This window comes from Telmatherina bonti, assembly GCF_933228915.1.
Source record: "Telmatherina bonti genome assembly, chromosome: 2".
NCBI lineage: Eukaryota > Metazoa > Chordata > Actinopteri > Atheriniformes > Telmatherinidae > Telmatherina > Telmatherina bonti.
The window spans coordinates 7,689,085-7,716,403 of NC_136620.1; the positions used below are offsets into that span (position 1 = coordinate 7,689,085).

At 44.2% G+C, this 27,319-nt stretch overlaps 1 protein-coding gene across 7 annotated transcripts; it reads left to right on the top strand.

Moving 5' to 3' along the window:
• The first annotated feature begins 1,245 nt into the window (after positions 1-1,245).
• On the top strand, positions 1,246-26,359 carry cnot1 (CCR4-NOT transcription complex, subunit 1). 7 transcript variants are annotated; one of them, XM_079250171.1, is made up of 49 exons: positions 1,246-1,369; positions 2,904-3,199; positions 5,007-5,114; positions 5,487-5,585; positions 6,151-6,219; positions 6,346-6,400; positions 7,715-7,918; positions 8,048-8,216; positions 8,458-8,584; positions 10,806-10,916; positions 11,297-11,467; positions 11,592-11,719; positions 11,805-12,045; positions 12,195-12,314; positions 12,544-12,666; positions 12,786-12,937; positions 14,942-15,092; positions 15,221-15,434; positions 15,677-15,817; positions 16,411-16,535; positions 16,615-16,901; positions 16,985-17,062; positions 17,187-17,442; positions 17,520-17,660; positions 17,732-17,911; positions 18,054-18,170; positions 18,266-18,376; positions 18,474-18,551; positions 18,745-18,922; positions 19,183-19,337; positions 19,534-19,830; positions 19,914-20,054; positions 20,262-20,366; positions 20,460-20,579; positions 20,801-20,995; positions 21,169-21,311; positions 21,448-21,556; positions 21,713-21,882; positions 22,024-22,255; positions 22,354-22,602; positions 22,968-23,131; positions 23,230-23,347; positions 23,440-23,541; positions 23,661-23,834; positions 23,917-24,066; positions 24,153-24,333; positions 25,004-25,136; positions 25,218-25,352; positions 25,432-26,359. In XM_079250171.1, the coding sequence occupies exons 2-49, from the start codon at positions 3,098-3,100 to the stop codon at positions 25,508-25,510; spliced, it is 7,188 nt and encodes a 2,395-aa protein (XP_079106297.1). In that variant the 5' UTR covers positions 1,246-1,369; positions 2,904-3,097; the 3' UTR covers positions 25,511-26,359. The 7 variants fall into 7 exon arrangements, with proteins under 7 accessions (XP_079106297.1, XP_079106298.1, XP_079106303.1 ...); XM_079250172.1 differs by having other exon boundaries at positions 19,204-19,337; XM_079250177.1 differs by having other exon boundaries at positions 15,677-15,802.
• The last annotated feature ends 960 nt before the right edge of the window (positions 26,360-27,319 follow it).

Here is a 27,319-nt window from a genome sequence, read left to right on the forward strand (position 1 = left end):
TGTTTCTATCTGGAAACTGACTTGTGTTTGGGCAGCTATGGTGGAGCTGGATTTAGTCATTCATTACTGACTGGAGAAAATTTACTAAAAACTAGTCCAAATTTTCATTTATGTATTTGAATTATTCAGAATATTTTGGTTTTAATAAGGAAATGTTAGAGTAAGACCTCTGTCTCTCTCGCTTTATATTTCTCTCTCTTTTACTTATAACAGTACTTAGTCTTCTTGCTGGTATTGTTGTCAGAATCTTTTGGCCTGAGTTCAGTAAAGATATCGGTTTGTATGAGGCTACTTGTTTGGGTCTTTACCGTTTTTGGGAAGTACTGTATTGCTTCAATTAATGTAGGTGGTAAAGTCTCATCTTCATACGCCTTATACATTTTAAATAAGTATGGAATCAATTTAGCTTTTAAACAATTGTAAAACTCCATACTCAGCCTGTCTGGACCTGGACTTTTACCTTTTTTTTTTTTTTTTTTTTTTTTAACAAACTAATGGCTCCGTTTATTTCTTCGCAACTTATATTACCATTAAGGAATTTATGGTCCTCCTGATTCAGCACTGGAACATCGCATCTAACAGATGATGCATTTAGTCAGGTCTTGTAGTCGTATGGGACGTAGAAAGTGATTCATAAAAAATGTTTAAAGCTATTATTTATATCTTCATGAGAAATAAGAATTGCCCCCTCCCCAGATTTAATTTTATGAATTGTTCTGTCACTTTCCAATTGCTTTAGCTGTCTTGCGAAAAGCTTTTGTGGTTTGTCTCCAAACTCAAAGTATTTTTGTTTCATGCAAGTGAAAGCTCTACTAATGTTGCATGATAAAATTAAAAAAGGGAGTTTTTTCCTTCCCACTGTCGCCAGTGTGCTTGCTCAGGATGGGAGATTGAGTTGAGTTGGTTTCCTTATATAGGCTATTATGAATTGGCTTTCATTATATTCTTTTTTCCTGTCTTTAAAGCGTCTTGAGATGGTATTGCTGTGATTTGACGCTATATAAATAAAGTTGAATCGAATTGTAAACCACAACTTTCTCGTTTCCACTTTCTGAAAAACTTATAACAGGATTAAAAACCATCAAATGAAAGAATTACATTGAGGATATGATGATGAAATCATGAAAATTGTTATTTTTGGTAGTGTTAGTGAGAAAATGTTATGACCACTTCAGGGTTCCGTTGTCTGCCGCGCGACGCGATAAGCTCGGCGGGCACGCGCGTCCGGCAGCGTGAGCGCGCCGCGGCGGTGTCAGTCGCCATTTTTCCAAAATCTAACTGAACAGGAGCATTGCAACCCTTCATTTCGTTAAGTTTGTTGTGGGAAACCAGAAGGGATGAGGATCTGAATTACTTCACTGGGAGCACGGTAAGACTTTGCTATGTATAACGTACAACATAAAACATTCTCAGCTGTTTTCATTGGCACCATTGCCGTTGGCCAGAAGCGCAGGCGCCGTCTATTTGCTGAGAAGCTACTGTCACAGCCTTAGGAAGAAATAAATAGTCATTTGATCCGACAAAAGTTTTTCATGCAGTGCAGCTTGTTTTCCATAACTGTTTCAATCACGTGGCTGTTGAAGACGACGCTGACATTGGCGTGAGGGTTGTGTATAACCTAAATACAACCAACAGTTGTAAGAAAACGATTCCAGAGATTAACCGTAACCCACGGAAACAAGCTAACGCGAACAAGGTTAATGCTACCGTTGGTTAGCTTGATCACAGAAAAACTCATTTTTTATTACTTAATACGCAAAAAAAAATATCCCCGAAAGTGACTTTCCAGATCTCAGTAATTGATAATGTGGCCAAATAAAATTAATTAAATTTAAAAGATTAAATGAAAATTAGGCTTTCGGTCTCGTCTCGCTTGCTCGACTCGGGCTCATGTTGCTAACTTTAGCTTGTCGCATGTTGCTGTTGTATTAGCATTAGCACTTAGCCCGCATAGAGTTTACCTGTTGTATTAGCATTAGCACTTAGCATTAGCACTTAGTCCGCGGAGAGTTTACCGTATTACATATCTGTTGGTGTTGAATGTGAAACACAGCCGGTTGATGCAGGTGAAGTAAGATATGAAAATGATGTCGATATAAACAAGATGGCTTGGTAAAGGATGGTGTGTCTGTGTGGGATCAGTGTTGGCGCTAGTTGGGGAAATAAAATCGGAATATGTTGGCTAACACTAACTTAGCCGTGTTTATCAGCGTCATGGTGGTGTTAGCTACATTTACACAGAGAGGTCCATCCGTGTACTACAAGAATATGGTATCTGGAGGACGGAATCTTTTACGAATATTAATTCGTGTAGTTTTAGTCGCTTTTGATTAAGAGTAAAGTTTATTAAAACGAGTCGAGTCTGATACGAGTTTGCAGCTGCTAACGTTTGCTAACTTGCGTTAGCTTGTTCTTTGTTTCTGTGTTATTGCTTTTTTTTCTTTTCTTTTTTCAATATTTTATTGAGCATTTTAAATTCATTTTAAAATATTGCAAATTCAGTCTGTGCTTCAGTGTTTTGGATCAGAGACCAAACACGGTTTGACTCGGGGTATCCGGTGTGAGGATATTGTTGAGGCCTAGTCATGTCCACTGGCATTAAGGTTTATGTGACTTAAAACATCTTTTAGATGTGCCAGCCAGCATCGCTGCAATTTGCATTGTTTATAGCAAATACATTTACATCCATGTCAGTAACAGGTTTATTTTTATGCAAATATTTTGATGCACTTTGGCGTCTGTCGTACAAACAGGCCTCAAATCCTCTGTTATTTTACCAGAGAATAATGAATATTGTATCACAACAAAGTTGCATTGCCAGACTTAAAGCTCCACAAATTTCTTCTCAGTTGACTTCTGTGTCTGAAATAATTTCTATGTTTTCTTTCTCGCTCTTTTTACAGATGCTGATCTTGATTTTAATTTGAAGGACTTTACTTATCACCGGGAGCCACTGATAGGAGCACGCATTTGGAAGCCAACACTTGTCACACCTTTTGGGGGGGGGGAGCAGAAGTAACCTATCACTGAAGTGACTAAAGGGGAATAATGGTGATTTTGCGCCGTGCTCGGCCGCCTGCTTCCGCCCCAACCAGCAATGAATCTTGACTCGCTCTCGCTGGCTTTGTCTCAAATCAGCTATCTGGTGGACAATTTAACAAAGAAAAACTACCGAGCCAGCCAGCAAGAAATACAGCATGTAAGTAGCAACATCTGATAACGTTTTATTTTTTAAACCTCTTTGCTCAAAAACACAGCAGACAACAGACTGTTCAGGTACAAGCCTCACCTGTGTCCATAACACAGCACCTGCTACATCAGTGCAGTCCTGCTAGCACTGACGTGTTTCCATGCTCTGCAAGGAAGAAGTCACCTGGAAGTCTGTGCTTTTGTTTTAGCAAATATTTTGCCATGTGTTGCCCAGTAATATTACACAAACATGACACGGATATGTACTTTCTTAGCATATCCATGTGAATAAGTCAGAGGTTTCATATTTAATGGTTACAGGTTGGAGGTAAGCTCAGATAAAGCCTTTAACCATTATAACATTGGAGAACAGAACAGAACTTAAAAACTTGAATACTTTTTTGTAAAGTAGCATAAGTTGTATAGTAATAAGTGGTCAGTACTAAGCTTTGTATACTGAAGACTAATCCAGTGACATAGCTGGGATGTAGCCTTATCTTTAATGATTCCTCTTTAATTCTGAATAAAAGGTAATTCTGCTTTAAACTGCCAAAAAAGGACTATGCAAACACCTCATTAAGGACACAAAAGTCTGAATTAAACTTAATTGCGACATAAGTGACTGGTTTATTCGCATTTTAATTCCGAACTATTTAGTTCCTCTGTTGTATAAACCTTCATTCAACTCTAATTCCAGTCGTTACCTGTGCTCACCTGCACTCACTACCTTGTCCCGTCCAAATGACTCGCATATTCCGCGTGTTGTTTTGCCTCCCGTCTTTGGTAGTGTATCTTCCTTCTCCTTCTCAGTTGCTGAAAAAAGTAATATGTTCATATCTAGTTGGTATTTCAAAATTATTATAAAAATAGTAGCGAAACTGGTACTTATTATGTAGTTTTTCCAAGTTACGACCGAAAAGACAAAAAGCACGGAGAAAACTTTATTTCTAGTAGATGTCAAGACGTCACGTCCACCCTCTGTCCAGTCAGTACCCTTCCCAACCCGCCATGTATGCTCGTAGGAGAATCCTGTTAATACAGAGTTATTTAACTCAGAATAATTCATTCCAAATTAAAAAGCATCATGTAACCGTCCCCATTGTTGTCCTGTGGTTTAAGGGACTGGTATGCAGAAGCACATTATAAACTATAAACTTTAAAAACCACTTAACACAAAGCAAAGTTTGCTGTCTGTCATGATGATCACATCATTTTGCTGATATGTGGTGTTGGTGGCTGCAAGTAGGGAAGAGTCAATGGTAGAAATGGGTTCAGTCGTGTCGTATAATAAATAAAACATCGACAGACTGTGTTTAAGTCACTGTTTCCAACTTGTCAAAAACAGAATAACATGTAAATATTTGCCGTACACTTGAATAAAATCCGTTATGTGGGAATATACAGAACTAAAACAAATGGGAAAAATAAGTGCTTTAAGAAATGGTTGTGATCACTTGTAGAAAATGCCCACCAATTATTTGTGTGCATGAAAAAAATGCCAAGAAGGCCTTTCTGGTCCATGTTACACCATGCTATGTCTGCTATAGAGACGTCTTGTAAATGTCTGACTATAAAGATATGATATGGCCAGCTGGGCTCATCCAGCTCATGCACATTTTTCTCTCTTTCTTCAGACTTCTAGTTGGATGAGTCATATTTTCTTTATGCGGATTGTTTGAAAGGCTGCTTTTAACCAGTTTTTATAGTTTCTTTGTGTTTTTTTTATATTCAGTTTCAGCGCCTTGGTGGTTTTTAAGCGTGTTTTGTTCAGAAAAAAGTTGGTATGGTCTGAAATGTCTGATTTTGTCTTGTTGCAGATTGTAAATCGTCACGGTCCTGAGGCAGACAGACATCTACTTCGCTGTCTCTTCTCCCATGTGGATTTCAGTGGCGATGGTAAAAGCAGTGGCAAGGACTTTCACCAGGTAATCATCGCTCAGAATTCATTAGTTTCAGTTTCTCTCTCTACTTTCTGTCAGTTTTGTAGAGCCAGCCTGACTTTGTCCAGCCTACGTTGTTGTACACCCTTCTGGCTTAGAGACTTAATTGTTCTGTTCCTAGAGACTCTGTTTGAAACATTTGAAGCAAGTTCTACCTGAGATAATTTAGATCTGATATGAAGCAGTCAGGAGGTGCTTCAGGCTTTCGCTAAACACACAGCGGTTGCCTGCTCTTCAGGATTGAATCGTCAGCTATTGTTTTGGATTGATTTTTGTCTTATCTTGTGCTTCACCTGCTTCTCCTCTCTGTACTTTATTCCTCTTCTCTGTATCCCTTTTCTTTTCAACTTGCCCAAGACACAGTTTCTGATCCAAGAGTGTGTGTCGCTGATATCAAAGCCAAACTTTATCTCTACTCTGTGTTACGCCATTGACAATCCCCTGCACTACCAGAAGGTAAGAAGCAGACGCTAAACTATCAGTCACAGTCATGGAGAAGCTCAGATGTTAACTCATACAGTGTACAGTCCAACAAATCAGTGTGTTCTTCCTAGTTTGACAGTTCTGGCTTGGTAGACCAAAGCTTCGCAGCCTTGTGTGCTTATTGCTGCTGCCAGATTCAGCTCTGTTGGCCTCATCCTGTTGTGTGGATTCTGTGTCGATCCATCTTTTTCTTTTAGATATTAACAGATTTTGGGATGTTTTTATTGTGCTTTGAGAACCTGAACCTGTTGACAACTTGTTAAACACTGCAGCAGAGCAGAAGCACGGAGACTTAACTGTATTATGTCAAAAATTATGTTAAAAAAAAATAAAAACACTCACTTTGGAAAAGGATTGTAGAAAATATTTACCATGTGAGCACGGTGTTGTGACATTTAGTCTAGTTCTAGTTTGAATAGCAGCCAACTAGACATGGATAATTAGTGAAGAAACAGTCTATTTGTGTGTTTAAACAGGGAAAAAAAGGGTTTGAAATCCTCATGTATACTAAGATATTTGATTAACTTTTGTCTTTCAGAGTTTAAAGCCATCAGCTCATCTGTTTACTCAGCTGAGTAAAGTCCTTAAGCTCAGCAAAGTCCAGGAGGTAACTTGTTTCTGAGCAAAGTCCCAAACATGAAATAGTCACATAGTTTGATGACCATTCAGAAATATTAACTGAGCACAGATTGTTTGTTTGATCTATATTTTATTTTATTGATTTATTTTTCAGGTGATATTTGGCCTTGCTTTGCTGAACTCCAGCAACACAGACCTCCGGGGGTTTGGTAAGTGTCCTACTAGAGCATGTACTTAAACCTGCTACCATTTGGTTCATTTCAGCTCCATTTGTGCTGCGCTGCTTCACAACAGGGCACTTTACACACACATCAGTTCAGACTGATTTATAAGAAATAGCCTAGTGAAGGAGAGCCAATAGATTGCTTAGAATCTTGACTCCGACCCAGTCGCCCATCCTGACTGCACGAGGCAACAAACATGACGGGAAATCCTGAGTTTATAGTCTGTAACAGTTGCTGCTAATCTGACGTGCTTCCTGATTAAGTGCCACAGAAATGTGTTCAACATAGTCTTTTTTTTTTTTTTTTTTTTTTTTTTTTGTTATGTGTTAATTTATTTCATGTTTCACCAAAAAACTTACTGGACTGATAAACTCGCTGTCTGCTTGTCATTGTCTATGTAAGAATATGACTTTATTTTCTGATCTCATGGTGAGGTGGTGTGGGGAGGACAGTGGAGTGTGGACATGGAATCAACAAATGAAACATTTTTTACTCATGACCCCAAGGAAGAATAAACTGTTCCTTATGACTTGTCTTGTTCTTAGTGTCTTTAGAAAGTATTGTTTTACAGTAGTACACGGTGAAATGCTTCTTATCAGGCCCTGGTCAGGATGGTAATCAGCGATGGCTCGGTTATAGATTTTCTGGTTGTAATTATCGTCAATGAAATAATCAAGATTTTCCTATTTATCGCGATTATTCTAAGTGAATTAACTACAAAAGTCAGTAAGATATATAAGCTACATACAGTAAACTCTTGAATTTTCAGTTCCTGTTCTGTATTCAGACTTTAAACAAGGCAACAAGAGATATGCCACCAGTAATGACATCACCCTGTTTCACCCCCAGACTAAGCATCAATAAAGGACTGGTTATTTTCTTGGGCTGTTACAATCTGCTTTCATCCCGATTTCAATTACGATATTTTGGTGCCAGTTCGACTTTAAATTTCAATTCTTATAATTCTTCAATATTACTGATTTTTTTTTGTAGACTTAAAAACAAACATAAAAAACCCTTTTTTTGCTCATCATTTTTCTAACCCTAATTGGAAAAACAAGCCAGTAGCCAGACCATCATTGTGCTGCTTAAATGCCCAAAAAGAGAAAAAGATCAATAAAAATGGCAAACATTTTGTAATGGATTATTTTTATTTATTTGAAAAAGATTTTTTTTTAAAAAGAAGTCTTTTAAAAAATCCTGATTTTTCAATGTTTTTCGATTTTGATTTTCCATGTTCTCACTCATGTATGTCACATTTTTCATAAGCGTGTCTGTGCTTCTTTTTGCCTGTTTCAGCTGCACAGTTCATCAAGCAGAAGCTTCCAGATCTCTTGCGGTCGTACGTTGACGCAGATCTCGGAGGAAACCAAGAAGGTGGCTTCCAGGACATTGCTATAGAGGTGTTGCACCTGCTGCTCTCCCATCTACTGTTTGGCCAGAAAGGAGCCAGTGGGGTAGGGCAGGAGCAGATTGACGCCTTCCTCAAGACACTTTGCCGAGGTATAAACAATTAAAAACTAATCTTCTGATGAATAATAAATAAATCATTGTTCTCCTGCATGGCTTAATAAGAAAATCTCGCTCTGTGTGGTTAAATGCACTGTTGCACATTTGTGTGCTTGGTTTCAGATTTCCCCCAGGAGCGCTGCCCTGTGGTGCTCGCACCACTGCTGTACCCTGAAAAACGGGACATTCTCATGGACAGGATCCTTCCAGACTCGGGGGAATTAGCTAAGACCATTATGGAGAGTTCTCTCGCAGACTTTATTCAAGAAGTTGGCTATGGCTTCTGTGCTAGGTGAATATTTTGACCCTGTACTTACAGCAGGGAGATTTCCACTGATAGTTTCACCCATCTGCAGTGATTCCAGGTTGCTGAATTAAAACCATTAGTTTTACAGGTGCCGCATGTTTCAGACAAGCTGTGAAACTATGAAAATGAAATGACTGCATATAAATCTCTTTAAAATGTGAATTCACTGCTTTTCTGTCCTGATGGAAGTGTTGATTGTCTCTTTTAACCTGTTGTTTCTGTGCAGTCTGGATGAGTGCAGAAACATAATTGTCCAGTATGGGGTGAGGGAGGTCACAGCCAGCCAGGTAGCCAGAGTCCTGGGAATGATGGCTCGAACCCACTCTGGTCTGACTGACGGCATCCAACTTCAGGTAAAACATTTGTTGCTGAGATACCCCAAGTCCGATGGTTGAAAGTTTTAGTCCATCCACACAGCTTTACCACAAATCCAGGGATGAAAACTGTTAGCCTGGAGTGCTCTGTGTGTGCAGTACGGAGCCACTTGGTGTGGAGTCCTTCCCCTTCACGGGGAGTCGCATCGGTCTGAAACAAACCGGCCACTCTGATTGGTTGATCTGAAGAGACTCTTGTCACCACGTATTCTTCAAAACATTCAAGATGGCAAACAGACGCAGCGGGAGTTTTTCTTTTTGTCGTAGTTTCTGACTTACGATCAGGTTCAAAAAGCAACAGCGAGTTGCCAACAACAGCGTGTAGCCTCAGGTTCTCACAGCAGAAACGACTCAGGTCATTTATGTCTTCTGTTCTGCATGCCATGTTGATTTTCTTATGTTGCGTTCGCTCTACTGAACACTTCAGACATTGTAGGCTGCCCCTTTACTGACGCCACATCCGCTATTTGTCTGATTGGTTTACTCTGCCCTTGTTTGTCCCGCCGCAGAAATCCGTTGATGCCCCCAGACAGCGAGAGTCTGGCTTGCCAGGCTAGAAAACTATCACACTAGCTGACTTATTTTTAGATGTTTAAAAAGCACAATGGGTCAGTGAAAACCAACTTCATGTTAGGACTCAGATATTGTGCTTTAATGTAGTTCTGCAGCACGGTGTAGGACAGGTAGGAGGCTACAGGTTGATCGTGGCTTAAGGATAAAATGATTTTAAATTGAAATCACAAGTTAAATTGTTGCAGTTAGTAAATCACAAGAAGAGAGGAATTTTTCTGTTACATGGTGCCGGATCCAGGTTTCTAACCCGCAGCGTCCGCAGGTTTTACTGATCCACCTGCTTCAGTCACAGTTCCTAACGTCTCTACGGTCATTTAAACATCCTGCGTCGCTGCATTCAGCTGCGAAGTTGCAACACATTTTCAGACCTCATCACGCCTTATTTTGCCTCGGACAGAAACTAGTCCGCTTTCTGAATTGTGAATAAAGATGGTTTTACTTGGAGTTGCTCTGAAGACCCATTTATTCTGGATGCTGAATACGGACAGTCACGTCCGGTTCCTGCGCCGGTTAGGCTCGTAGTTTGGCCCGTTCTCAAGGACTTTAGTGACTGAGACTTGATGCAGAAAACCACCGTAAATCATGCGGGCAGTGTTGAGGTGTGCAGCTGAGACACAACTAATGAAAGGAACAAGTGTAGGAACAAGAAGACCACAGTGCAGAAACGGCCTGAATAAGATCCTCCGAAGTAGTGAAGAACAGAAAAAAACAGTTTTTATTAGGAGTGGGACTTGATTATAAAATAATGGATTAATTACAGGCTTTGTTATTGAGATTAATCACATTTTAATCACACGACAATGTTTGCCCTTTAATTTAAATGGATTTTAGTGGATGACTGAATATCAAAGACACAGAAATTAATATAGGAAACTCAGACTCCATTAATGTCTGGAAAAAATCTATTCAGAACAGTAGAAAAAACTAGAAAATATTCCAGGCCCAAACCGAAGAGATGTAAAATAAAAATGTTTAGGTTATTTAAATGCTATCTTCAGTCTCCAACATGTTTCGGTGCTTTTAGCTTTGTCAACCAGACGGCTGAGGCTTCATAGCAGAGGTGATCACGTCCTGCTCTGACTGCAGCCGGAAGCTGCAGGAGGACCAGGCTTCTAGTGTTTTCTTCTGGAGGGGGAAGGGCCTACACAGCAGAGAAGAGACACAACAACTGCTTTTACATTACTCACCAAAAAGTCTTCAAAAACACCTGCAAACTTGTTGAGTCGCCTTTTCTTTAGAGTTGCTGGAGACATCAGAAAGATCCATACCCATAACGCCAAAGTGAAAAGTTTAGTGTGTGCCATTGACATCGATGTTCTAGGACAAACGTTTTGTGATTTTAAATGTGTGAATTGTTTTAACATGTACATTTTTCTGTAATTATTCATAGTAATTAATGCCTTAGAGTCTCCCCCTCACTTTTATTCTTCTACTTCTGGTGTTTTTGGAGGATTATAAACAACTTTATGGTGTTGCATTACCGCCAACAACCAGTGTTAAAATGTGGACGGGAATTTTTGCTGATAATGTTTCAATGATTTCATTACCTGAAATATGTGTGTTGGTTTGGTCACACTGCTTCATGGATTCTTCACATCGAAGCTTAAGCTTTGTGTTTTCCCCACAGTCCATCACGGCTCCAGGCAGTGGGATCTGGAGCGACGGGAAGGACAAGAACGATGGTTCGCAGGCACATACGTGGAATGTTGAAGTTCTCATTGACATCGTCAAAGAGGTGGTAAGTGAACTCAGTTGGCTGAAAATAGTCATGTTTTCGCATCAGAACCCAGATTAATCCCTGCTTCCAACGCCATTAAAATATGTAGTAAGGCCAAACTTTATTTAAAAGGTGAAAACTGTGCTTGGATGCACTTTTGGACTCCATTTTACCTGAACTCTGAGATGTAATCAATCCCCCTCTTTTAGTCTGGAGAGCATGACAGAATGTGTTTTAAACCATCAGCAATTTTTTTTTCGAGTTATAAATTTCTTTGTGATCTTTCAGTGTCTCTGATTTTATCTGGCTTTTATCAGGCTTGTAATGTTACCGCACAATGAGAGGATGCAGCTTCCATGAGATCCTGATATTTTACGTTTTTTGTGTGTGTGGACATCCAGAATCCCAACCTGAACTTCAAAGAAGTGACTTATGAACTGGACCACCCGGGATTTCTCATCCGGGACAGTAAAGGCCTGCATATCGTGGTGTATGGTATCCAGAGAGGGCTGGGCATGGAGGTGTTCCCCGTTGATCTCATTTATCGACCATGGAAACATGCCGAGGGACAGGTAAAGACCACCCAACTGTCACATTTGATGGCGGCTACGAAACTGAGTGAAATTTCTGAGTTGTGTAGACGTGGTGCAACACGAGCACGGAGCTCAATATTTCCCTGACTTTTTATCTTTTCAGTTGTCTTTCATTCAGCACTCCCTGGTGAACCCAGAAGTCTTCTGCTTTGCAGACTACCCTTGTCACACGGTAGCTATTGACATCCTGAAGGCCCCACCAGAGGATGACAACAGGGAGATAGCCACATGGTATGAAGGCTGCAGCTCCTTTGTGCCCTCCAGCATCACATGAAAGGAAACCTTGTTCATCATTTTACTTCTGAACTCTTTCCAGGAAAAGTCTGGACTTGGTGGAGAGTCTTCTGAGGCTTTCTGAGGTTGGCCAGTACGAACAGGTGAAGCAGCTCTTCAGCTTCCCCATCAAGCATTGTCCAGACATGCTAGTGTTGGCACTGCTGCAGATCTCCACCTCCTGGCACACACTGCGCCATGAGCTGATCTCTACCCTGATGCCCATCTTTCTGGGCAACCACCCCAACTCTGCCATTATTCTGCACTATGCCTGGCATGGACAGGTTGGTGGACTTTTTTTTCATTTCAGCTCAAAAAGGTCACATTTGTCCTCTTATGGGATGTTGTTTGTTTTGTTTTTCAACTTTTTTTTTCAACGATTTTAACTCTTAATTACATATTCAGCTGTCCTGTTATCTCTCCATCCCTACAGGGACAGTCTCCCTCCATCCGCCAGCTCATTATGCATTCGATGGCAGAGTGGTACATGAGAGGGGAGCAGTACGACCAGGCTAAGCTGTCTCGCATCTTGGATGTGGCCCAGGACTTGAAGGTTTGTTGGAATTCTACAAATACTGGCTTCATTTCACAACTTTGATTTGCTGTGGTGGTTGAAATGAACCTTTTAAAAAAGCCACAGTAATTTCGTCTTAACACATAGTAGCAGCCATGTAATTAAATGAGTATTGGCAAATGACAAAACGATTCAAATCAACTTACTCAGTCTGTTAAGTCTTAATTTTTATGATAGATCAGTGATATTTGTTTCTCCCTTACCCCAGTCTCTATCAATGCTGCTGAATGGTACTCCATTTGCCTTTGTTATTGACCTTGCTGCACTTGCCTCTCGCCGTGAATACCTCAAACTTGATAAATGGCTGACTGACAAAATCAGAGAGCATGGGGTAAGTGTGTAGATTAAACTTAGATTAGATATCATAGACTTTTATGCCTTTTTTTTTTTTTTTTACTGACATCACTTTTCTCTGAGAAAATAGTAAAAATTTCTCTGTGTCATCGTTAGGAGCCTTTCATACAGGCATGCGTGACATTCCTCAAGAGGCGCTGCCCGTCTATTATGGGGGGTCTGGCCCCTGATAAGGACCAGCCCAAAAGTGCCCAACTTCCTCCAGAGACTTTAGCCACCATGCTCGGCTGTTTGCAGTCCTGCGCTGGGTAAGACGCTGAATAACCTGGACTCCAGTATGGCTGGCTGATGCAGCCAAAACTAATCATTTATATGAACTGTGCAAAAATGTTCAGCTTTAAAGCTGGGGTAGGTGATGTTGCTCAGAGACAAGTGGTTCCTCGTCCTGATAGTAGTCTATACATTCTGTAATCATGAACAATAATAATTATAGTTAGACCCCTCAGTTTACTGTAAATCTGTAAAAACTCTGACCAATCCAAACGTTCCGACCCAACTGGAGTTGTTCATTTCTTATATTTCGTAGCTTCTTCTCCCGGCTCCCCTCCTCCCCCTCCAGCAGTGCATACCTGATAGCCACACCCTGCATATAAACAGCGTGTTAGGATGAAAATACAAAGTAGTGAAGAAGAAACTCGGAAGGCAAACATGGCTGAGAAAATGCAGGAAGGATTTCCCGACCCGGCTCGGTTTATTTGTCTCCTCCTGCTAAACATCCGAGAAAGAGAAAATCGTTGGTGGAAAAAGCTGCGAATAAAAAAAGCCTCGGATCACGCAAGGAGCAGAACCAGAGGGGGAGGAGCCAAGACAGGAGGAGGTGCCAAGGTAGGGGGAGGAGCCAAGACACAGCGCCGCTTTCACATCCTGCTGGCTCCCCAACATTACCCACCCCAGCTTTAAGCCAGTATCGCACACATGACATGAAAAGCACTTTGAATTTTATTATGTAAATATTGTAATCAAATTTTAAAGGAGCCAGAAAAAAGTTCAACTTTATTTAGACATGAGGAGGGAACGTGATCTCATGCTAATCATGCTGATGATGGTACACAACTCACAAAACTTCAGGGATATTCATCTGTGTTCATGATGACAGTACCTTAAATACACTAAAGGCTTTTTGGCTTTTCTAAACTTCTGAATGTTCAACTTTTCAGGGTTTAGATGTTTATCACACAACATGCTGTTCTCCAACAAGATAATTAACCCCCAAAAATAGCCAAAAGCAGAGTGAGAAACAGGAATCAACCACTAAAAGTTTTGCTTTCAGGGCAACTTGTACCTTCACAGCCTCTTCATCATTCTTTTGTTTTATTAGTCAGCAGAAACAGAACTTCACAGCAGGAACACATGATATCACTGTTCCACATAGAAGAGCACTTGGTGTAATTAACAATGTTACACTGGTGACAGTACGACAGCCAGACCTGGACAGGATGGTTCAAAACAACCGCACAAACAAAAATGCCTAAATATTCTTCCACCAGTTATGTGTCATCATGTGTGGAGGCCCGGCGGGTCTGATCAGACTGCTGCTGGACTGTACTGTGTTGCATCAGGCTGGAGACATCTGCATGTTTCCTTTACTGTATGGGACACTTTCCAAACACGCTGCTGACAGGGAAATGTCTTTTCACTCCCTCCTCATCGTACTCTGGTCCAGATCCGGTCCTCAAGAGCTGTTTCCCTGCTGCAACGCACCTGACACACATCAGATGCGATTAGCTGACTTGTGCAGAACTTGACATCAAACGCTGCACAAGTCGGCTCGAGCTCGCTGTGTGTGTGTGTGTGTGTGTGTGTGTGTGTGTGTGTGTGTGTGTGTGTGTGTGTGTGTGTGTGTGTGTGTGTGTGTGTGTGTGTGTGTGTGTGTGTGTGTGTGTGTGTGTGTGTGTGTGTGTGTGTGTGTGTGTGTGTGTGTGTGTGTGTGTGTGTGTGTGTGTGTGTGTGTGTGTGTGTGTGGATGGTTGCTCCTTTGTAAAACAAACTTGGAGTTGGCAACAATAAGATGTTTGTTAGCAGCTGGAACAATAACAGCAAGGCTTGCCACACACACAGGAGACGGCGAGGTTTAGTCCTACCTCCATGCTGTGGAGGGAAATGAGCTGCTCTCCGAGCAGAAAATAATGTTTCAGACCAGATCCCAACAGCTGCTCTAGTTGTTTTAATCAGGAAGTTTTCTCACTTGAAGCTTCAGTACAAAATTATTCAGGTCCACATACATCATTCCTCCTCCTCCTCTTCCTCCTCAGGAATGTATCCCAGGAGTTGTCGGAGACGATCCTTACCATGGTTGCCAACTGCAGCAATGTAATGAATAAAGCTCGGCAGCCGCCGCCAGGAGTCCTGCCGAAGGGACGTGCTCCGAGCACGAGCAGCCTGGATGCCATCTCACCTGTACAGGTACACACGAGGCGTCGCCACGCAGGCTCTGAAAGTTTGGCTTTTACTGGTTTTATGTCAACATAAATTCATGGATCCAGGTTATCCTGGAGGTTGTAGTTAAATGACTTCCTCCTGCTTTTCTCCAGATGGACCCTCTGACTGGCATAGGCTCCTTGAACCTGGGGGGTACCGCCACCTCCCACACTCAGAGCATGCAGGGCTTCCCCACCTCACTGAGTTCCGCTTTCAGTAATCCCCAGTCCCCAGCCAAGGCCTTCCCTCCACTCTCCAACCCTAACCCTAGCACACCATTTGGGGGTATTGGCAGTCTGGCCTCGCAGCTTCCTGGTATGGACTCTGGTACTATGCTCTTTCATTTTTTACTTTTTTTTTTTTTTATCACAAACATGTTCGCAGTCAGACAGGGAGACCTTGGAGTGTCCGTATCACATGTTGTCAGTGGGAAGGTAAGGTAAAGGGGTTAGTTAGTTGCATTAAGTAAGAAGTGATCAGGTAAAGATATTTTCAGCAAAGTATCGACAAACATAGTAAAATAAGAAATTTAAGCTGAAATAACGGGAATTTTTTTTTTCTTTTTTCAGGTCCTTTGGGCTCAGGTATTGGTTCTGGCCTTGGTTCCAGTCTGGGGATGCCCTCTGTGAGCACGGATCCTTTTGGCACCAGGAAGATGAGCACGCCAGGCTTGAACCCACCGACCTTTCAGCAGAGTAAGATGAAGGCCTGTAAGTGGTGGTGGTAGTGGTGCGACTGAGAGCCCCGCCCTGCGCCGCTCTGCACTGGATTTCCTCTGCAGCCATGATGATCACTGCTGTGACTTCAATGTTTAGTTCTAATCCACTCCATTGTGCTGCTTCACGCCACTTTCAATTCATCGATTAATAAGATTTAAATTTGGATCTTGTCACAGTGTGAACTTTGTCTTCTCCAGTCAGAGGAAATGCAGATCAGTCTTCCATTGCTTGTCTGCTTATGCTGACAGCCCCACTTCTATATGATTTGATTTTTACTTCCAGGTATCACAAAGGGGTCTGATCCAGTTAGTTTCCTTGTGAATTCTGTCCACATAACGGCAACCACGTAGTTTATCCTCCCCAGTAGCCTCTGTAAACACAGAAGCTCAGCAGAAATCTGCTTTATATCTGCTAACATGGGGATTTGGGTGCCGTGAGACAAACTAAAGTTCAGAGAAAAAGAACTTTTTGATGCCTGATGTTTTACTTGATGGATCTTGCTTTTTGTTGGAATTAATTTAATCACGCTTCGCCAGCATTGAGCTAAAACGTCGGCACATAAATGATTCTTCGACTTCTCCCAGCTGATCTTTCTCAGGTGTGGCCTGAGGCAAACCAGCACTTTAGTAAAGAGATAGACGATGAAGCCAACAGTTACTTCCAGCGTATCTACAACCACCCACCTCACCCCACTATGTCTGTGGATGAAGTAAGCACGGTCTGACTCTTGTTTATTATTAACTCGTGTTTAGTTGGACTGGGTTTACAACATCATTGCCTCCTTCCAGGTGTTGGAGATGCTTCAGAGGTTCAAGGACTCCACCATCAAGCGGGAACGCGAGGTGTTCAACTGCATGCTTCGGAACCTGTTTGAGGAATACCGATTCTTCCCCCAGTACCCAGACAAGGAGCTGCACATCACTGCCTGCCTCTTTGGTGGCATCATTGAGAAGGGGCTGGTAACCTACATGGCGCTGGGCCTGGCCCTCCGCTATGTCCTTGAAGCCTTACGGAAGCCATATGGATCCAAAATGTATTACTTTGGAATTGCTGCCCTAGATAGGTTCAAAAACAGGTATTTTCTTTTACGTTTGATGGAAAAGAAAAGTGTAAATATGAAGGAAATGTTGTTAAGCTTATATAACTTTGTATTTCTAGACTTAAGGACTATCCACAATATTGCCAACATCTGGCCTCAATTGCTCATTTCTTGCAATTTCCCCACCATTTACAAGAGGTAATCAGGTTTCCTTAATTCATCTTTGTTTTAATGTTTGTCCCATCTGCATCTCTGACCACAGAGAGAGCACCTCCCCATTCAGATAGAGTAAATCTCCTGCTCTGCCTCTTGAAATATCCTGTGTGTGCAGTATATCGAGTATGGCCAACAGTCACGGGACCCTCCGGTGAAGATGCAGGGATCCATCACCACACCTGGCAGCCTGGCGCTCGCACAAGTTCAAGCCCAGGCCCAGACGCAGCAGACTGCTGGCCTCAAAGCCCCCCAGCCGGGCCAGCCCAGCACCCTGGTCACCACCACCACGACCACAACCACAGCAGCCAAGACCACCACCATCACAAGACCAACACCCAGCAGCTTTAAGAAAGATATGCCTGTAGGTTGGACATGATGACTGCAGCTCATGTTTCTGCTTAATACCAACCGTATGATGACACCTGTCCCTGTTGGCAGCCTTCTATAAACACCACCAACATCGACACGCTGCTGGTGGCAACGGACCAAACGGAAAGGATCGTAGAGCCTCCAGAGAATGTCCAGGAGAAGATTGCCTTCATCTTCAACAACCTGTCTCAGTCCAACATGACCCAGAAGGTAACGAGGAAACCCTAAATGAGCTTTTATCCCGTTCAGAAATCCCTGTTTTAATCCGTGGCGTTTCCCAGGTTGAGGAGCTGAAGGAGACGGTGAAAGAAGAGTTCATGCCGTGGGTGTCTCAGTACCTGGTGATGAAGCGTGTCAGCATCGAGCCCAACTTCCACAGTCTCTATTCCAACTTTCTGGACACTCTCAAAAACCCGGATTTTGTCAAAATGGTTCTCAATGAAACCTACAGGAACATCAAGGTACGGCGTTGGTGGTGTGTGTTTCCTCATCCCCTCAACACACACACACACACAAGTCATCCAGCAGCTTTTAGTCTCTGAACATGTCTACGCGTCCTCAGATGTCCCAGGTCTTCTGATGAACTCTGTCCTTCTCTTTCAGGTGCTTCTGACGTCAGACAAGGCAGCTGCTAATTTCTCTGATCGCTCCCTGCTGAAGAACCTGGGCCACTGGTTGGGCATGATTACACTGGCCAAAAACAAGCCCATTCTCTACACAGTAAGAGTTTACCTCCACATTGGTCATTCTCAGATAAAACAATGCTTTGGTCTTTGTGCTTTAGGGCCTTTAAGCGCATCGTCTCCTTTTCACAGGATCTGGAACTCAAATCTCTCTTACTGGAAGCCTACGTGAAAGGCCAGCAGGAGCTCCTCTATGTTGTTCCCTTTGTGGCTAAGGTTCTGGAGTCCAGTCTACGGAGCACGGTGAGGGACACGGCCGCAGATTTCAGGGATGTCGATGTGAAACTTGCAATGCCATGGAGGAAAAACTGAAAGTATTCACGTTTGTTTGCTGCTGCAGGTTTTCAGACCTCAAAATCCGTGGACCATGGCCATCATGAATGTTCTGGCTGAGTTGCATCAAGAACATGACCTCAAGGTAATAGATTACTCTTTCCCACTGCTACTTTGAAGATGCGGTTTCATGACATTTTATGCTGATATTTAATGGGTCATGTTCTGATTTTATTTCTTTCTTCAGTGACTTTTAAATCCTATGTTTGTTCTCCAAACAAGATGTTTGTATCAACAGACTCGTGAAATAATTTGTCGCTTTGGTCTTGTTCCCACAGTTGAACTTGAAGTTTGAGATCGAAGTTCTGTGTAAGAACTTGTCTCTGGACATCAATGAGCTGAAGCCAGGAAACTTACTGAAGGACAAGGAGAAGCTGAAGAACCTGGAGGAGCAGCTGTCTGCACCAAAGAAGGAGACGAAGCCTCCAGAGGAGATGCTCCCCGTTTCTACCACAGGTTGTTACTTTGCTTTTCATGCTCTAGAAGACAGAACGAAGCAGCGTTACTCGGCTACAGCTAAAGATAGAGGAATGTTTACTGCATCCTTGTTCTGAACGTTGGCTCTGATCAGAACTTTCTGTTCCATCACGTCAGAATGGATTTTTGTTTGTTTGCATTTATGAGAGTAAAAAGCTTTTGATTTGTTTGCTTTATTTTCTGTATCAAATGTATTTTTCCTGTGATTTTAATCAAACTAGGATTTTTGTGACCAACAGGAGACTTTGTTCCATTTGCAGCTCCTCCGTCCACCCCAGCTGCTACCACCACCACCTGCACAACAACCGGGCCCCCCACCCCACAGTTCAGCTACCACGACATCAATGTGTACGCCCTGGCTGGCCTGGCTCCACACATCAACATCAACGTCAACGTAAGTGTTTGTGGAAAACCTTTCCTGATGGACAGACACAAATACACGACTATAGTAAATGCAGGCTGCTCGTGTTTTATTCAGTTTCCAGGAAACCCTCGTCCCTTTTTTACACACAAACATTAATTCATGGAAATTGAGTCAAGTTTTCACCCAACACACGAGATCTGCTTCACACTTCTCTCCGTCTGCTTAGATCCCGCTGCTGCAGGCTCACCCTCAGCTCAAACAGTGTGTGCGGCAGTCGGTTGAGCGGGCGGTCCAGGAGCTCGTGCACCCGGTAGTTGATCGCTCGATCAAAATCGCCATGACAACTTGTGAGCAGATCATCAAGAAGGACTTCGCCTTGGATTCGGAGGAGTCCCGCATGCGTGTGGCAGCCCACCACATGATGAGGAACCTGACTGCTGGCATGGCGATGATCACCTGCCGGGAGCCTCTGCTGATGAGCATCGCCACCAACCTGAAGAACAGCTTCACCGCTGCTCTGAGGGTAAACCTAAACCCCACGTCACACCTCAGTTCTCCCCACACACACCTTTCCTGTCCAGCTTACTTCTCTCTGACTTCTCTCAGGCACCGACCCCCCAACAAAGGGAACTGATGGAAGAGGCCGCAGCCAGAATTGCTCAAGATAACTGTGAATTAGCCTGCTGCTTCATCCAGAAAACTGCTGTGGAGAAGGCTGGCCCTGAAATGGATAAGAGACTGGCAACGGTGAGGTTTTTAAGCACGTCACATCATACCAGTGACTCACATGAACTCCTGCGTGTTTGGGATGAGTAAAATCTATAAGAAGTCATTTTAATTCTCTTTAGTGGGGACTGCAACGGGGAATAAAGGCACTCTTTCACCGTGGTCCATAGGTTATATGGCTATAAGTGGAGTTCACTGATGAATCTCTTCCTCTGGTCTTTGTTCCAGGAGTTTGAGCTACGCAAGCATGCACGTCAAGAGGGACGTCGATACTGTGATCCTGTTGTCCTGACGTACCAGGCTGAACGCATGCCAGAACAGATCAGGCTCAAGGTGAGGTCACAGCAGCATGCAGCTCTGCAGATGCAAGTAAAAGAACCATTTCTGGCTCTTCTCAGTAGCAACATGTCTGTCTTTCTGTTGCAGGTGGGAGGGGTGGACCCCAAGCAGCTGGCTGTTTATGAGGAGTTTGCAAGGAACATCCCAGGTTTCTTACCGAGCAATGACCTCTCCCAGCCCACCGGCTTCTTGGCTCAGCCCATGAAGGTGAGTTTACCCCCCAAAACTAAACCTGATTGCAGGAAAGATTTAGGAAACTGGAGGTTTGAACTCATCGTTTTAATAGAATAGTTTGTTCTCTGAACTGTGTGACTGGACCACAACCTGTGATTACTGGTCTTTATATCCACAAACAAAGCTTTCTGAGTTAAAGCCATGAAACTGTGGCCGCTCTAACCTCAGACTCTGATTCCATTTCTGAACCTCAGCAACAGGCATGGGCCACTGATGACGTGGCTCAGATCTATGATAAGTGCATAGCAGACTTGGAGCAGCATCTTCACGCCATCCCTCCAGCCCTCGCCATGAACCCCCTGACCCAGGCCCTGCGCAGCTTGCTGGAGGCTGTGGCTTTGGCAAGGAACTCCAGGGATGGGATTGCTGCACTCGGCCTCCTGCAGAAGGTACAGCATTGCTACTTCTCCAGTAAATCCCATGTTGGCACATCCTGAAAGGCGCTGTGGTCCCCTGATTGGCTCAGATGTAAACTGTACAGAAGCAGGTGTAGTGTGGACCTCCGTCTTTAGGCTGACATCGACACATTAAAGTGTTACTGAGCGACTTTCTGTTGTTGCAGGCTGTGGAAGGTCTTTTGGATGCGACCAGTGGGGCTGATGCAGACCTGCTGCTTCGCTACAGGGAGTGCCACCTGCTGGTGCTGAAAGCCCTGCAGGACGGGCGTGCCTACGGACCACAGTGGTGCAATAAGCAGATTACCAGGTGAGAAAAGGCACGAGACGTGCGTTATTTACCAGGATATCCTGCACTGTTGCAACGTTGTAATGTCACCTACTGGCAGTACGTTGTGGAACGTTCTGCTGCTGTTTGGATAAAATGTGTGTAACTTTGCTTGTAGGTGTCTGATTGAATGCCGTGACGAATACAAATACAACGTAGAGGCAGTGGAGCTTCTGATAAGGAACCATCTAGTGAACATGCAGCAGTATGACCTGCACCTGGCGCAGGTAACCTTTTACTTCATTTTGATAGCTGATTTAGCATTTATTTTTCCTGTTCAGATCATTGAGAATATAAGTAGTGCACAGGTTCAGATTATCCTGCTTGTAACCGTACGAGTCCGGTGCAGTAAAATCATTTCTTCATGAATTTTTTTCTTCCAGTCAATGGAGAATGGTTTGCACTACATGGCAGTGGCGTTTGCCATGCAGCTGGTGAAGCTGCTGCTGGTGGATGAACGCAGCGTGAGCCACGTCACTGAAGCCGACCTCTTCCACACAATCGAGACTTTAATGAGAACGTGCGCACACTCTAGAGCCAACGCACCAGAGGGGTAAAAACCACACACACATACATGCACACACACATTAGAGCAAAACATGAAACATCAGCGTTAAAACCTGCCGTTTCTTTGTTTGTCTGAGTTAGTGATAAAGTTCTTGTGAGCCAACTCTCCTTGCTTCGTCATCCCCAGACTTCCACAGCTCATGGACGTTGTCCGCTCCAACTACGAAGCCATGATTGACCGGGCCCACGGTGGACCTAACTTCATGATGCACTCTGGGATTTCACAAGCATCAGAGTACGACGACCCTCCGGGCCTGAGGGAGAAGGCGGAGTACCTCCTGAGGGAATGGGTCAACCTGTACCACTCAGCTGCTGCTGGGAGGGACAGCACCAAAGCTTTCTCTGCCTTCGTTGGCCAGGTGAGCGCTCATCGTGGAGTCGTGTGCTAACGAACCGCAGTCATAAATACTCCTGTTCCTCACCGTTTCCCCTCTCTCTCTGTCTATTCCCCCTGCAGATGCACCAGCAGGGTATCCTGAAGACAGACGACCTGATCACACGCTTCTTCCGGCTCTGCACAGAGATGTGTGTGGAGATCAGCTACCGTGCTCAGACTGAGCAACAGCACAACCCAGCAGCCAGTGCAGCCATCATCAGAGCCAAGTGTTACCACAACCTCGACGCCTTCGTGAGGCTCATAGCGCTGCTGGTGAAGCACTCTGGCGAGGCCACCAACACGGTGACCAAAATCAACCTCCTCAACAAGGTACGGCAACGCTCAACCCATATGGCGCCACAACGTGCATGCAGGATGGAAACTTCCACCTTAACAACTCAGCAGCTGCACGTTTGGATGGTTTTATGAACCGTTAATTCAGTTTATTCAGTTTTATTTGCATAGCACCACTTCACAACCATGTTGTCCCAGTACACTTTACATACACATCAAGCCCATTCAGACATATCCTATAATAGAAACCAACTGATTGCATCGAGTCATGACTTGGATCCAATCCCCCATCCTGAGCTGCACGCGGCGACAGTGGGAAGGAAAAAACTCCCCTTTAACAAGAAGAAAACCTCCAGCAGAACCTCGTTGTCTTTATTTCTGATCACGTCTTGCTCTTCCAGGTGCTGGGAATCGTTGTCGGAGTTCTGATCCAGGACCATGATGTTCGTCAGACAGAGTTCCAGCAGCTGCCGTACCACCGCATCTTCATCATGCTGCTGTTGGAGCTCAATGCCCCCGAACACGTCCTGGAGACCATTAACTTCCAGACGCTCACTGCCTTCTGGTAGGAAGCAGCTTGGTGTCCCGCAGCCAGCGAGCTGCCATCACTTCTTCGAGACAACTTCCGTCAGAATCACTTTAACTTTGTACTTTGATCTGCAGCAACACATTTCACATTCTCCGACCCACCAAAGCACCCGGCTTCGTTTACGCCTGGCTGGAGCTCATCTCCCATCGCATCTTTATCGCCAGGATGCTGGCGCACACGCCACAGCAGAAGGTAGGAAGGAGCTGAGAGGCCTGAACCGTAACTCCTCCCTCTGAACTGCTGCGTTTATTATTTCATGCTGAATGTGGTCTGATGTCTTCCAGGGTTGGCCCATGTACGCACAGTTGCTCATCGACCTCTTCAAGTATCTGGCCCCCTTCCTGAGGAATGTAGAGCTCAACAAACCTATGCAAATCCTCTACAAGGTGTGTGTTAACATGAAGCGTGCTTCTGCTCACACTCGCTGCATCATCGCTGCCGATGGGTTTGTAGACGTGTAAATTTGAACTGATTGTCGCCTCAAACGTTTGTTTGCGTTGTTTAGGGCACACTGCGGGTGCTCCTGGTCCTGCTCCACGACTTCCCAGAGTTCCTGTGTGATTACCATTATGGTTTCTGTGATGTCATCCCACCCAACTGCATCCAACTGCGCAACCTCATCCTCAGTGCCTTTCCACGCAACATGAGGCTTCCTGACCCCTTCACACCCAACCTGAAGGTAAACACGACACCGAGTGGCTGCAGCTTCAGGGGAACCCGTGGCGTCTGGCAGAAAGTGCAGTAACCGTGTCCTCCTGCAGGTGGACATGCTGAGTGAGATCAACATCGCTCCTCGCATCCTCACCAACTTCACCGGTGTAATGCCGACCCAGTTCAAGAAGGATCTGGACTCGTATCTGAAGACGCGTTCACCAGTTACTTTCCTGTCGGAGCTGCGTAGCAACCTGCAGGTACACCCGGCTTCCATCTGCTGCAACGACCTTCCTGCTGCTAAAACAAAAACAAACGCTCATTTTCTGCTTGTTTTTCCCCTCAGGTGTCAAATGAACCTGGAAACCGCTACAACATCCAGCTGATCAACGCGCTGGTGCTGTACGTAGGCACACAGGCCATCGCTCACATTCACAACAAGGGCAGCACCCCCTCCATGAGCACCATCACCCACTCGGCTCACATGGACATCTTCCAGAACCTGGCTGTGGACCTGGACACTGAAGGTAGGGAAGCAGGCAAAGGCCTCGAACAGAGGTGGGAAAATCGAATCGGAAAATCAGGATTTTCTTTTACTTCACAATTTTTAAATTGATTTTTTGTTTAAAATCTTTTTTGAAACAAATATAAATAATCCATTATGAAACTTTTAGTCATTTTTATTGTTTTTATTGGTCTTTTACGTGTCTTCTTGTGCATTACAGCAGCAGAATGATGGTCTGGATGCGTTTTTTCCTCATTTAAATCAAGAACAATGACAAGCAAAAAAAAAAAAAAAAAAGTTTTATACGTTTATTTTGTTTTTAATCTACAAAAATCAGCATTATTGAAGAATTGTGATTTAAATCAAATCGGCACCAAAAAATCTGAATGGAATCGGGACACAAGTGTATTTTTACAGCCCTAACATCTAATGCAACGAGCAACTAGATCTGTCCGATTACGAGCCAACGCACGGCTACTCACTTCCGTCCTGCAGGTTTTCACTGTGTTCCTGCTCCAACAAACCTGACTAAACCTGCAGAGCTGCAGGACTGGATTGAGTAGCCCAGATCTGGAACGGCTAGTCTGGTTTTTGTCCAGCTTCAGATCCGGCTCAGTCCCACGTGATGAGTCAGAAACCAGATTTCAGATGGTCAGCGCTCTGATGCGGTTTCTCCCTTCATGCCTCTCCAGGGCGTTATTTGTTCCTGAATGCCATCGCCAACCAGCTGCGCTATCCCAACAGCCACACCCATTACTTCAGCTGCACCATGCTCTACCTGTTTGCCGAGGCCAACACTGAGGCCATCCAGGAGCAGATCACCAGGTCAGTGGGGCCGATCTGAGCGCTGGTTGTCCTCCTTTAAGGTGAAGTTCTGTCCCTTCTAAGCCTTTCCTCATCCTCCAGGGTTCTGCTGGAGAGGCTGATCGTGAACAGGCCTCATCCGTGGGGTCTCCTCATCACCTTCATCGAGCTCATCAAGAATCCTGCCTTCAAGTTCTGGAGTCACGACTTTGTGCACTGTGCCCCTGAGATTGAGAAGTAAGTTTCAGACGTGCCGTGGTTTCGCCTTGACGTTGTGAGCTTCTGTTGACGTCTTGGCCTTCTGCTCTGTCCGCAGACTGTTCCAGTCTGTAGCCCAGTGCTGCATGGGGCAGAAGCAGGCCCAGCAGGTGATGGAGGGCACCGGTGCCAGCTAGCCTGCTGTGCAACCAGCCAGCTTGTAGCTGTTGGGAGAGATGCCGTGGCCTTTACCCACCACACACACACACATATGCACGCCATCCACGTTACCCCTGGCACTGGATAAACTGGTCACCGCAGGCGTTTCAACGTGGCTGGAAGGACTCCTGCTCATGGATTTAAAGAGTTACATTTGTTTTTTTTCCCTGTTGAGATGGAGAATGGATTGGTAATTGATGTTTGATATACTTATTTTGATCCTTTTGATGTAAATATTAGAGAAAAAAGGAGGAGGAGCAGGGAAGTAGACAAAAGGATTGCAATGCACACGTGGAATGAAACGTATCCTGACATGTAAAAACACCCAGACGTATTTTCACTCACTACCAAAGTCCTCGGTTGCTTTGCTCCCACACAGATCCTGTTTTCTGTCTTGGTTTCGTTTCAGCGGCTGAATGGTAGATGATTTGAAGAAGAGAGAAACTGCCTGCTGTTTTGATTTTTTTTTTTTTTTTTTTTTTTTTCTTCCCCCCCTGAGTTGGACTGAAAGTTAGTCTCCCAGGTGTGGTGGGGGTCTGCTGCTGGTGTGTCAGTGCAGGTTTGTCCATATGAAACTGGCTCTGGGGGTCTCTCCCTGGCACTTGTAAAATTGTGCAGTGATGGTAACATCGTAACTTGACAATTTGTATAAAGATCCAAATTGAAGAACAATAGAAGGACCAATACAGCCCATTTTGTAACATTTTGAATGTTTTGTAAATGTATTGGTCCGTGTGTTGTATTTTGTAGCCCTTTCTAGTTTGCCTTTAGTTCTTGCTACTTTACAGCAGTATGCATACATACAAGAAATAAAGCATTCAAACTGCTGTTGTGTGATGATTCTTTACAAGTACAAGATGGTTCAGGTGCTTTACGACTAACGTCCTCCTCGTCAGCTCCACCCTGCCAGTACTGCCTCGCACCGTGTTTTCCACCGCCTTCATCCTTGTCGGATTCAGAGTGAATTCAGTTCTGCAGCTAAATCACACAAACTGGTCACAAAGATGGTGGCGGGTGTTTGGTCTGACCTCCTTCAGCTTTACTCCCAACGGCGTTCTCTGTGTTGTTCTACCTACAAGCTTCTGCAGCGTCACAGGATTGATTTCCTTCCACAGTGGCAGTAGTTCTTGTCCCATCTTGTAGGGATGATGGGAAAGTCAAACCTCCAGCACATCCTCAAGACTCTCAGTGGAGTTCAGGTCTGGACTCTGGTGAAAATGGTCTCCTGTTCCCTGGACCACTCTCACCGTGAGCGCCAGGAATCCCAACGCCGTCTTGGAATATGGCCACCAGGGAAGATGGAGCTCATTCTGAACATTCAGGTCGTCAGCTGAGCTCACTGGACACATAATGTGGCTGAACCTAGACCTGGACCAGATCATAGACTGCCCCCATAGGACGTCTGCATCACTTCATCTGCCTCGTTTTGATGCTCCCATCAATCTGGACTCATCAGACCAGACCTTCCACTGATCCAGAGTCTTTATGCTCCCAGCAAACTGAAGCCTTTTTCTCTGGTTCTCCTCACTGATCAGTGGTTTTTCTTCTGGCTCCACGGCTGTCCGGTCCCTTCAGTTCCTTCACATTGTTCATGAGGAAAGGTTCTTACTTTCACTATTCAACAGTTCTGAGGTCTACTACTGTTTTTCTTCCATCTGATTTCATCGTTGATGTGATCACCGACCATATTTCTTCCTCGAATACGATGGTTCCCCACCATCCCTCCAGTTTTTACTAATGCAACTCGCTGTTCTTAGTCCAGTTTTAGTCGTTTCATCATCTTGTTT